At 40.7% G+C, this 12,461-nt stretch overlaps 1 protein-coding gene across 2 annotated transcripts in view; it reads left to right on the forward strand.

Moving 5' to 3' along the window:
• The first annotated feature begins 1,548 nt into the window (after positions 1–1,548).
• The window catches only part of LOC126262719 (E3 ubiquitin-protein ligase MIB1-like), a 50,383-nt gene continuing 39,470 nt past the window's right edge, over positions 1,549–12,461 (forward strand). Inside the window, exons 1-2 of one of the 2 annotated variants that reach the window (XM_049959509.1) lie at positions 1,549–1,668; positions 2,680–2,899. In XM_049959509.1, coding sequence (XP_049815466.1) covers positions 2,684–2,899 — 216 coding nt within the window. In that variant the 5' untranslated portion in view covers positions 1,549–1,668; positions 2,680–2,683. Of the gene's footprint in view, positions 1,669–1,883; positions 1,958–2,679; positions 2,900–12,461 lie in introns of those variants that run through there. The other variant, XM_049959508.1, reaches the window with a different exon arrangement.

The following is a 12,461-nucleotide window of genomic DNA, read 5'->3' on the forward strand; positions in this document are numbered from 1 at the left end:
GAAGAGAATAGAAGCTTTTGAAATGCTGTGCTACAGAAAAATGCTGAAGATTAGATAGGTAGATGGCTTAACCATGAGTAATGAGGATGTAGTGAATAGCATGACTAAAAGAAGGGATTGGTTAGTCGGGCACATTCTGAGACATCAAAGAGTCATCCATCTGGTATTGGAGGTAAATAGGGGTTGGAAGTGGTGGAGGGGGGGGGGGGAGGGAGGGCTAGAAATCGTAGAGGGAGACCAAGAGGCGGCTACAGTAAGCAGGTTCAGAAGGATGTAGATTGCAGCAGTTCAAATGGCTCTGAGCACTATGGGACTTAACATCTGTGGTCATCAGCCCCCTAGAACTTAGAATTACTTAAACCTAACTAACCTAAAGACATCACACACATCCATGCCCGAGGCAGGATTCGAACCTGCGACCGTAGCAGTCTCGCGGTTCCGGACTGAGCGCCTAGAACCGCTAGACCACCGCGGCCGGCTGCAGCAGTTATTCGGAGGCTTGTACGAGATGAGTAGCACGGAGAGCTCCATCAAACCAGTCTTCGGACTGACGACCACAACAGAAACAGCAACAGTAGGCCTACACGGAGAGTCCTGGATTCATACCAGTAATGAAATGGCCTTCCTTGCGTACGTTTTCTGTGCGGCCGTAACTCACAGGGAAGCAAGGTATCTTGGTCTAGAGGTATTCTAAAAGGCGCGTCCCACAGGGTGACAAGCAAGCACGCACTCCACAGAGAGAAGTGGCGCAGGCACACGAAATAAATTTTGACGTATTATCTGACAAACTCACTGCCGATTATTATCCTCGTCCGCATCTGATATCTTGTTGTACCAACTCTGATCGTGCCAATGCGTTAAGCTAAAGAATAATAATGAGAGATGTGAGTAGCACGGATGGCATGAACTGCTCTTTACGGCAAGCAGTGACAGTGGACTGTGCCGGTGGCGAGTCAAGGCCGGTGGCCCAGCTGGGCGCGCCCCTTATTTAGCACAGGCGGCGGGCACCGAAATACCGCCTCAGAAAATACAGGCGGCGCTGGCCGGGCCTAGTATGGCTGCGAGCCAAGTGTGACGAATTTAGTCCCGTCGCCTGCCGCCGGCTGACTAGGGCGCGCAGCATCACGTTACCCTGCGCTCCTGTCGGCCCTTCGCCGCTTCCGGGGTACACTGAGATGTTTCCCCACACATTGTAGACTGTATATCCGCAGTTACAAAGTCTTTCAATAAAAAAAGAAAAAAAAGTACTGCGTTTTCTCTGATTTCACACAAGTGGAAGTTTCCCTTAAATCGCTACGGTCAAAATAAAAATTTGGACAAAGACCTACCCGCACGAAAAAGAGAAACATCACAGTCGCAAGAAACCGAACATTACGTTACTTGTAAATTCATGACAGAACTGACACGTATTACGAAGAACATTACAGAAGCATGTATGTTGGACCACACGCGACGAACAGTCGCAGGAAAAACCATCGAGGGCGCCGACAGCGTTGAGCGCCCATAAAGCGGGAAACGCACGCGCGCGCGCACACACACACACACACACACACACACACACACACACACACACACACACACACACGCCCGCGCGCGCGCGAAAAGTCACTGCCAATAAGATTGATATTATTAAATTCCAGCTCTGCTGTTTGAATCAGTGACATACAGGTAACAGTTCTAATAATTTGCATTACAATTTAGCCGAGATTTAATGTAGGACATTTAGAGATCTATAATTCTGTATGGCACTTGACAATTCACTCTTAATTGAAAATGACAACTCTCTAGTCTTACGAAACTAAAAGCATCTTTCTTTACGTCGGTAGAATTTTTATTTATTTGTTATTATAATTCCACGAGAACCATCGTTGTCTACAATTTTTTTTTAAATAAATGAAATGTTATCAATCCCACGAGAAACTTTGCTTTTAAGGGAGTTACTCTTTCTTCTTTCAAGGTAATCATAAAAAAGATTAACATAAAATTACATGATTGAATACTTGCGCTACTGATTCTCATGTTTACGTTAAGGCTTTTTATTTTGAGATGACTGTACCAAGTTCCTTTGCTGCATTTAGGAAAGAGGTTTATGTTTGTTGTCACCGACCATTTGGTTATAACCAATTACCAGATCGGCTTGATCCATTTTCGATATCACCAACTATCTCTCAGTCCAAAGTGTTGAACGGAAGTTCACATGTATCCTTAATTCTTTGACCACTGCTTTCTCTTGGTTCAAAATGATTTATGGAGCTTCTCTCAAATTCAAACTTAGAATTTATTCATTTACCTTCTCTTATAACAATTCCTGTTTTCCCATTAAAACGAATAAATTTCTTAAAACAAGTGTATTTTAGTTTTTTTTGCTACCATAGTTTAACATTTTGAATAATGTATATATTTATGATGCATAATTTTGATTACAGTATGACGTGTCAAAACTGGTGTCATAAAATTCTGGATAACAGCTATTATGTTAATTAAAAATGCTAAAAAGGCTGTTGTCTCCATAAATATGTATCATGACTGAAGTAAATGAATGATAAAAGAGAAGCTGACCTAACTTTTTTCTAACAGAAAAAGGGCAAGGGCATTCTTATACGTTTTATTAAGATAAATAATTATTATTAAAAACAGTGTTTACCATTTCATTACTCAATTTCTTTTCTTTTGTAACAGTGCAATGCGCATCTTGTTAATGAAACTTCCGAGACCGTGGATAGTGGATGAAAAGAAAGATGATGGATACACAGCACTACATCTCGCAGCTCTCAACAACCATGTGGAAGTTGCAGAACTGTTGGTCCACCAAGGACGTGCTAATATGGACTTACAAAATGTAAATCTCCAGACAGCACTGCATCTTGCTGTCGAACGTCAACATACCCAAATAGTCCGGGTAAGAACATTTCATTTAAGGTGTTGCAGTACTACTAGGAACATGACAGACCGCAATTTTTTAAAGAATCAAACTCCCACATTGGGGAGTGAACAAGAAAAAGTTTTGAAATTATTTGAAATGATGTGTAGAGTTTATTGGAAATTATTATCAGCTCTCATTCTTAAATACTGGATGAACATATTCTGGGTAATTTACATGCTGTGAGTTATGCTGCCTCAAGACGTATACACAGTTTCTAACTTTAAAATATGACCTATGTATAACATAATATTGTACCTCTTAATAAGTAGATTCTGACAGCATTTTAAATTTTGAAATTCAGTCATTAATTACATGAAGTACCGAAAATAAAATTTTCGTTGCCCCTGGAAGCCGTCAGATAGGCAGCCTGAAACTGGGACGGGGTGACTATTTCAGTCATTTAATAAAATAGATGTTTAAATAACATCCATGTTTAATTATCTTATTCATGCTGTAATGGTCGTGAGCATTAGTTTACCTTTGAGATTTTAGTCGGCTTTCTTAAATCAAAGTAATAAATCACTTCCTCCACTGACACTCAACAGTTTGCCTCTCTTTGGCAAACCACTCTGCTTGTCTTTGTTGATGACAGCTTCCTCTGCCTCGACACCCCACTGACCATGACATTGCCATCACTGAACACATTTCTTTCAATAACCAGCTTACTCAAAATTCACTGCTGCCTTTCTTGTACTGATAACTGACTATACCCTTACTCATAACTACTTCTTATTCAAAAAACAGAACTAAAAAAAAAAAATCCACGATAGAGCTACAGTCAGTCTTACTATACCAACAATGTTATGAGTCGTCTAGGGGATACTCTCCGACCACCCAGAAAGAGAGTGAGAACCTTGCAGTTTTCCCTTTGATCTCCAAACCAACCAACCACCCGCCCACACAGGACCTATATTACTAAGTGACTATGACAGTTCATGGTTCCAGCTGCAGGTAGCCTATCTAATGGCTTCCAGGGGCATCAAAAAATTTGATTTTCAATCTTACATACATTTACTGACCAAATTTAAAAGGCTCTCATAATCTTGTGTTAAAAGTTTAATAAAGTAAGACAAGTATTACAGTTAGAAACTGTATGTATATCTTTAGGCAGGATAACTCGAGATGTGTCAGTTAGATTACAGTCATCCAATATTTGAGAATGAGAGCACTTAGTGACTTCCAGCAAACCTTATGCGTAATGTCAAACAGCAAAACTTTACAAAACTTTTGTTCATTCGTGGATATTGAATGTTCATTCTTGCATCGTGCAATACATGCTAAAGATAGTTATTTTAGACCTCTTACTTAGTTGTTTATTTCCTTCTACCCTGTTTTAGGGATGAGGAATATTTTGAACAGTTTGATAGCTATCATAAGTATATCACATTTAATGGGCATATAGAATTCGGTTGAGTAGTTTAAAACATGATTTCTTTCGTATATGCAGTAATCATTACTTAAGCAATGAATATGTTTAAAAATTGGTCTGTTGTTCCTTATTAATATACATTTTGACCAACAGCGAAGCAATGCTACAGTACTTCAGAGCCTTACCTTTCAGTGCTATTAAGAAAGCGAACGTAAATCTTTTAATGAAAGTTGCACGTTAGTGATTCTTAATCTGAGATATTCCCTCTCACTTCATATATTTCTAATATTTATGTAGTAATAAGTTTTTGGCACTTCTGAAAAGACATTGTTAAATTATTCAAGTTGTTTTATGAGACCATGTAACAGGTACTATGGTGGAGAATACTTTTGTGTTGTGATCTGTATTATATTTAGTTTGTGTTATGTACAATATGAACTGAGTCTAAAGATATTTCTCCATTCTGGATCGTGTAACCATATACATAAACCAAAATAGTGTATGGTTTCTGTTTAACTACCCTAATTTAGGTTTTCTTTAAATCACTATAAAGCAAATAGTGGAATAGTTCCTTCAGTAGGCCACATCTGCCACATTCATGTCCAATAGAAGTGATACAGTATTTATAATGGCACTAATCAATTAGATATCATGCTCTAATACTCTAAATTCCTTTCATACACAGTTTTTATGAATTTATTATTATTGTTATTATTACTGTTTTCTTTTGTGACTTGTACCTTAGTGGCCATAAATCTTATGCTGAATTATGGATATAACCAACTTGGTTCTCATCTTCCTGAGAAGCACACATTTATTTATTTATTTATTCATCCATGGAACAATATATATTTTATGGATGTCGTCAGTTTCATTTATTTGGTCCTGTTGATTACATATTATGCAACCAGTGTACAAGCAATATAGGACAAGTCTTATGCAACCAGTGTACAAGCAATATAGGACAAGTAAATTGATACAATACAGTAGTACATAAATATTTATACATCACATTGCACAGACATTTGTTTATTTACCAAGAACAATTACTTGTATGCAGTATTAAAGCCTGCATTATGCCAAAAAAAGTTTAAATGACTGTTTACAATAGTAGAATAAGTGATAGTGCATATTTTTATGCTATTACATGTATAAGCAGGTAAATTTGCTTTATGGTCATGGTTTGGATGGAATACAAATTTTAACTGCATTCCTTAAGAAGAGGTTAAGTGAATGCTCAAGAGTATGGGATACATCGGAGTTCACATTTTCTCTAAATTTACATTTTATCACCACAATTTCAGTTAAACTACAAGTAACAGCATCACACTTCATCTTTAAGGGAGTGCTTTTCTTAGGTAGTATCCCCCACTCTTATACCTTATAACTCTAAGTATTCATTCATTTTATAGAAAGTTTGTTCAATGAGGAATAATTTTAGTTTCCTTTTGAAAACCTGAACATTATTTATTTCCTTTTTTATATTGACAGGGAGCTTATTGAAGACCTTTATACCTGACTTAGTAATTCCCTTATGTTGTTGCAGAGCCTCGGTGAAAATTTTTCACCTGTCTTGTGTTGTGGTTGTCACAATTTTTCTGAAACAATTCATCTACATCTACATCTACATTCATACTCCGCAAGCCACCCAACGGTGTGTGGCGGAGGGCACTTTACGTGCCACTGTCATTACCTCCCTTTCCTGTTCCAGTCGCGTATGGTTCGCGGGAAGAACGACTGTCTGAAAGCCTCCGTGCGCGCTCTAATCTCTCTAATTTTACATTCGTGATCTCCTCGGGAGGTATAAGTAGGGGGAAGCAATATACTCGATACCTCATCCAGAAACGCACCCTCTCGAAACCTGGCGAGCAAGCTACACCGCGATGCAGAGCGCCTCTCTTGCAGAGTCTGCCACTTGAGTTTATTAAACATCTCCGTAACGCTATCACGGTTACCAAATAACCCTGTGACGAAACGCGCCGCTCTTCTTTGGATCTTCTCTATCTCCTCCGTCAACCCGATCTGGTACGGATCCCACACTGATGAGCAATACTCAAGTATAGGTCGAACGAGTGTTTTGTAAGCCACCTCCTTTGTTGCTGGACTACATTTTCTAAGCACTCTCCCAATGAATCTCAACCTGGTACCCGCCTTACCAACAATTAATTTTATATGATCATTCCACTTCAAATCGTTCCGCACGCATACTCCCAGATATTTTACAGAAGTAACTGCTACCAGTGTTTGTTCCGCTATCATATAATCATACAATAAAGGATCCTTCTTTCTATGTATTCGCAATACATTACATTTGTCTATGTTAAGGGACAGTTGCCACTCCCTGCACCAAGTGCCTATCCGCTGCAGATCTTCCTGCATTTCGCTACAATTTTCTAATGCTGCAACTTCTCTGTATACTACAGCATCATCCGCGAAAAGCCGCATGGAACTTCCGACACTATCTACCAGGTCATTTATATATATTGTGAAAAGCAATGGTCCCATAACACTCCCCTGTGGCACGCCAGAGGTTACCTTAACGTCTGTAGACGTCTCTCCATTGATAACAACATGCTGTGTTCCGTTTGCTAAAAAATCTTCAATCCAGCCACACAGCTGGTCTGATATTCCGTAGGCTCTTACTTTGTTTATCAGGCGACAGTGCGGAACTGTATCGAACGCCTTCCGGAAGTCAAGAAAAATAGCATCTACCTGGGAGCCTGTATCTAATATTTTCTGGGTCTCATGAACAAATAACGCGAGTTGGGTCTCACACGATCGCTGTTTCCGGAATCCATGTTGATTCCTACATAGTAGATTCTGGATTTCCAAAAACGACATGATACTCGAGCAAAAAACATGTTCTAAAATTCTACAACAGATCGACGTCAGAGATATAGGTCTATAGTTTTGCGCATCTGCTCGACGACCCTTCTTGAAGACTGGGACTACCTGTGCTCTTTTCCAATCATTTGGAACCCTCTGTTCCTCTAGAGACTTGCGGTACACGGCTGTTAGAAGGGGGGCAAGTTCTTTCGCGTACTCTGTGTAGAATCGAATTGGTATCCCGTCAGGTCCAGTGGACTTTCCTCTGGTGAGTGATTCCAGTTGCTTTTCTATTCCTTGGACACTTATTTCGATGTCAGCCATTTTTTCGTTTGTGCGAGGATTTAGAGAAGGAACTGCAGTGCGGTCTTCCTCTGTGAAACAGCTTTGGAAAAAGGTGTTTAGTATTTCAGCTTTACGCGTGTCATCCTCTGTTTCAATGCCATCGTCATCCCGGAGTGTCTGGATATGCTGTTTCGAGCCACTTACTGATTTAACGTAAGACCAGAACTTCCTAGGATTTTCTGTCAAGTCTGTACATAGAATTTTACTTTCGAATTCACTGAACGCTTCTCGCATAGCCCTCCTTACGCTAACTTTGACATCGCTTAGCTTCTGTTTGTCTGAGAGGTTTTGGCTGCATTTAAACTTGGAGTGAAGCTCTCTTTGCTTTCGCAGTAGTTTCCTAACTTTGTTTTTGTACCACGGTGGGTTTTTCCCGTCCCTCACAGTTTTACTCGGCACGTACCTGTCTAAAACGCATTTTACGATTGCCTTGAACTTTTTCCATAAACACTCAACATTGTCAGTGTCGGAACAGAAATTTTCGTTTTGATCTGTTAGGTGGTCTGAAATCTGCCTTCTATTACTCTTGCTAAACAGATAAACCTTCCTCCCTTTTTTTATATTCCTATTAACTTCCATATTCAGGGATGCTACAACGGCCTTATGATCACTGATTCCCTGTTCTGCACTTACAGAGTCGAAAAGTTCGGGTCTGTTTGTTATCAGTAGGTCCAAGATGTTATCTCCACGAGTCGGTTCTCTGTTTAATTGCTCGAGGTAATTTTCGGATAGTGCACTCAGTATAATGTCACTCGATGCTCTGTCCCTACCACCCGTCCTAAACATCTGAGTGTCCCAGTCTGTATCTGGTAAATTGAAATCTCCACCTAAGACTATAACATGCTGAGGAAATTTATGCGAAATGTATTCCAAATTTTCTCTCAGTTGTTCTGCCACTAACGCTGCTGAGTCAGGAGGTCGGTAAAAGGAGCCAATTATTAACCCAGCTCGGTTGTTGAGTGTAACCTCCACCCATAATAATTCACAGGAACTATCCACTTCTACTTCACTACAGGGTAAACTACTACTAACAGCGACAAACACTCCACCACCGGTTGCATGCAATCTATCCTTCCTGAACACCGTCTGTACCTCTGTAAAAATTTCGGCAGAATTTATCTCTGGCTTAAGCCAGCTCTCTGTACCTATAATGATTTCAGCTTCGGTGCTTTCTATCAGCGCTTGAAGTTCCGGTACTTTACCAACGCAGCTTCGACAGTTTACAATTACAACACCGATTGCTGCTTGGTCCCCGCATGTCCTGACTTTGCTCCGCACCCTTTGAGGCTGTTGCCCTTTCTGTACTTGCCCGAGGCCATCTAACCTAAAAAACCGCCCAGTCCACGCCACACAACCCCTGCTACCCGTGTAGCCGCTTGCTGCGTGTAGTGGACTCCTGACCTATCCAGCGGAACCCGAAACCCCACCACCCTATGGCGCAAGTCGAGGAATCTGCAGCCCACATGGTGGCAGAACCGTCTCAGCCTCTGATTCAGACCCTCCACTCGGCTCTGTACCAAAGGTCCGCAGTCAGTCCTGTCGACGATGCTGCAGATGGTGAGCTCTGCTTTCATCCCGCTAGCGAGACTGGCAGTCTTCACCAAATCAGATAGCCGTCGGAAGCCAGAGAGGATTTCCTCCGATCCATAGCGACACACATCATTGGTGCCGACATGAGCGACCACCTGCAGATGGGTGCACCCTGTACCCTTCATGGCATCCGGAAGGACCCTTTCCACATCTGGAATGACTCCCCCCGGTATGCACACGGAGTGCACATTGGTTTTCTTCCCCTCTCTTGCTGCCATTTCTCTAAGGGGCCCCATTACGCGCCTGACGTTGGAGCTCCCAACTACCAGTAAGCCCACCCTCTGCGACCGCCCGGATCTTGCAGACTGAGGGGCAACCTCTGTAACAGGACAAGCAGCCATGTCAGGCCGAAGATCAGTATCAGCCTGAGACAGAACCTGAAACCGGTTCGTCAGACAAACTGGAGAGGCCTTCCGTTCAGCCCTCCGGAATGTCTTTCGCCCCCTGCCACACCTTGAGACTACCTCCCACTCTACCACAGGTGAGGGATCAGCCTCAATGCGGGCAGTATGCCGGGCAACCACAGTCTTAGTCCGATCAGGGGATGCGTGGGACGAGCTGGCCGTCCCCGACAAACCCCCATCCGGACCCCCACAGTGATGCCCATTGGCAACAGCCTCAAGCTGTGTGACCGAAGCCAACACTGCCTGAAGCTGGCAGCGAAGGGATGCCAACTCAGCCTGCATCCGAACACAGCAGTTGCAGTCCCTATCCATGCTAAAAACTGTTTTGCAAAGAACGTCTGAACTAATCTACAGAGAGTGCAAACAAATCGACAAAATTTAAACGGTTATTAAAATACAAGATTGCCTAGTAAATGCAGTAATGCTGCTACTAACGCACTGCTGACACACTGCTCGTCAGCGGAAGGAGACTACGCGATTTTACCCTATTCAGGTACTAAAACGCGATGCTACAACTCGCAAATACTATAATACGCCCGAAATTTATGTATCAAACAATGCAAGTACCAAAAACACTCAAAGAAATTAAGAATTAAACTATGTAAGAAATGAGTGAGCTAGGAGTATACGACTTGCTGCTGCAGCTGCTTATCCAACGGCGGCGGTTGTTGGCTGCAAATAACATCAGTGAGTATATATAATGACCTGTGATGGATAGTATCCTGAGAGATTTGAAGAGACCTCTGTAAGATGCCCCATTAGGGACCCCACACATAGTCTCACTGCTCGTTTTTATATTCTGAAGACTTTTCCAACACCTGCAGCATTTCCCCCGAAGATTATGCCATAGGAGAGAACAGAATGGAAATATGCAAAATATGACAACAACATTATTTCTCTGTCCACTAACTGATGGAGAGCTCTTAATGCGAAGCACAATGAGCTAAGTTTCTTGACCAGCTGATCAACTTGTTCTTTCCATCTTAGGTGACTGTCTATCTGGATACCTAGGAATTTTGTATGTATGGTTTCATTAATTTTGTGATTGTTAACAGGAACTTTTTTTTTTCAGAAACTGTATCATATTGGTTTTTGAAAGATTTAAGGTTAGGCTATTTGCAGTGAACCATTTGTGTACTTGAGTAGAGACTATCATGGCTGTATCCTGCATTGTGGAGTTAGGTCCTTTTACAAGGATACTTGTATTGTAGGCAAACATTATTGTTTTTGCTCTGTTATTAATGTGATTGGTAGATCATTAATGTAGATCAGGAAAATTAGTGTCCCAAGAATTGAGCCCTGCGGGACTCCATACTTTATTTCCCCAGTCTGATTTTAATGCTGTACTTGTCCTCCTTAAGACAACCCTTTGCTTCCTGTTCTGTAAGTATAATTCTATCCAAGTCAAAGATTTGTCTTTAATGCCATAATGTGGAAGCTTTTTTAAGAGTGTGTTATGAATTTCATCTGTTAGGTTAAATATAGCTCTGTCTGTGGAGGAGCCCTTATGAAAGCCGAAATGCGTAGGAGCCAGTAAGCCATTTTGTGTAGCGTGACTATAAATCCTATCATATGCTGTTCTCTCAAATACCTTTGAGAACACTGGCAGCAGAGAGATGGGATGATAGTTGGATATTTGATCCCTTGCTCCAGTTTTGTGGATTGCCATCACTACTGCATGTTTTAACCTATCTGGGAACACACCAGTTTCCATAGATTGGTTGCACAAATAGCACAATATATAACTGATTAAGTCTGCACATGATTTTAAAATCCTACTTGATATGCCATCGTATCCACAGAAATCTGAGTTTCTGAGTAATTTTATGGTTTTTTCAACTTCTTTAGGAGTTGTACTTCTGAAATGAAGTGCTACTTTAGATGTTGTTTGCATGTGGTTAAGTAGTTTAATAGCTTCTGTGTGAGACTTTTAATTAGGGTGCAATGCTTTTTCAGCTATAGTGAGAAAAAAAAATTGTTGAAATCTGAGGCTGCAACTTTGTGGTTATTATTGTCATGTTTTATGTTCCTGTTAGTCTCACTTTTTATGATGTGTCATATGGTTTTTATTTTATTGTTTGAGTCGCTAATTGTTTTTTCATAGTGCAACTGTTTGGCCTTCTTGATTACACTTGTTAGAATTTTACAGTATTTCTTGTAATGTAACTTTACTGCTGGGTCTGTACTAGTCCTCTGTTGTACTTACAGATACCTCTTTTTGTTACATGATATTTTTATGCCAGTAGTTAGCCACTCTTTCCTTTTACTACAGGCTTGGTTTGATTTTAATCTGTCTTTGGGGGAAAGAAGCTTCAAAATGTTTAAGCAATAAGTTCAGGAAAGAGTTGAACTTCTATTCACTGTGTCAGCCTGGTTTACTTCCTCCCATTGTTCATGGCATAAACTATTTCTGAATAAGCAAGTAGATTCAGCATTTATTGTTCTAACATGTTTAACTTGGCTACAATGGCCATGTGCTGTTTTTCTGCTGGCAAGTTTTAGGGTTGTTATTTGTTACTGCCCTTGTCACCATTTCATTGTAATTTGTGGGATATAGGGACAGATTATCACTCAGGGTCTTGCTGTGCCCATATACTCTTGTTGGGAATGAGATCATGGGGAGCAGATTGAAGGTTAACAGTTGTGATTCTAATAGTTTCTGATTGTTATTTTTTGTGTATAAGTTTATGTTAAAGTCACCACATACGATGGCATTACTATTGTTTCTATAAGTTTAGTAAGAACTGTTTCTAGCTGAGAGAGAACTTTTGGAATGTTTCCCATAGGTGTCCTGTAAGCTGTTACTATGATCAGGAACTGTGTTTCAAGCTCTAAATTTGACTGCACAACATTCAAAGTGCTGTTCAATACAGTATTTAGATACATCTATAACTTGTGATCTAATAGTATTGTGTGTGTAAATTGCCACTCCACCTTGTCTTAGGTTGCTCCAACAGTAGGAAGAACCAATTTCATAACTATTTAAATGTAGCTGATTAATTTC

The sequence above is a fragment of the Schistocerca nitens genome, chromosome 6 (genome assembly GCF_023898315.1).
Source record: "Schistocerca nitens isolate TAMUIC-IGC-003100 chromosome 6, iqSchNite1.1, whole genome shotgun sequence".
Lineage (NCBI taxonomy): Eukaryota > Metazoa > Arthropoda > Insecta > Orthoptera > Acrididae > Schistocerca > Schistocerca nitens.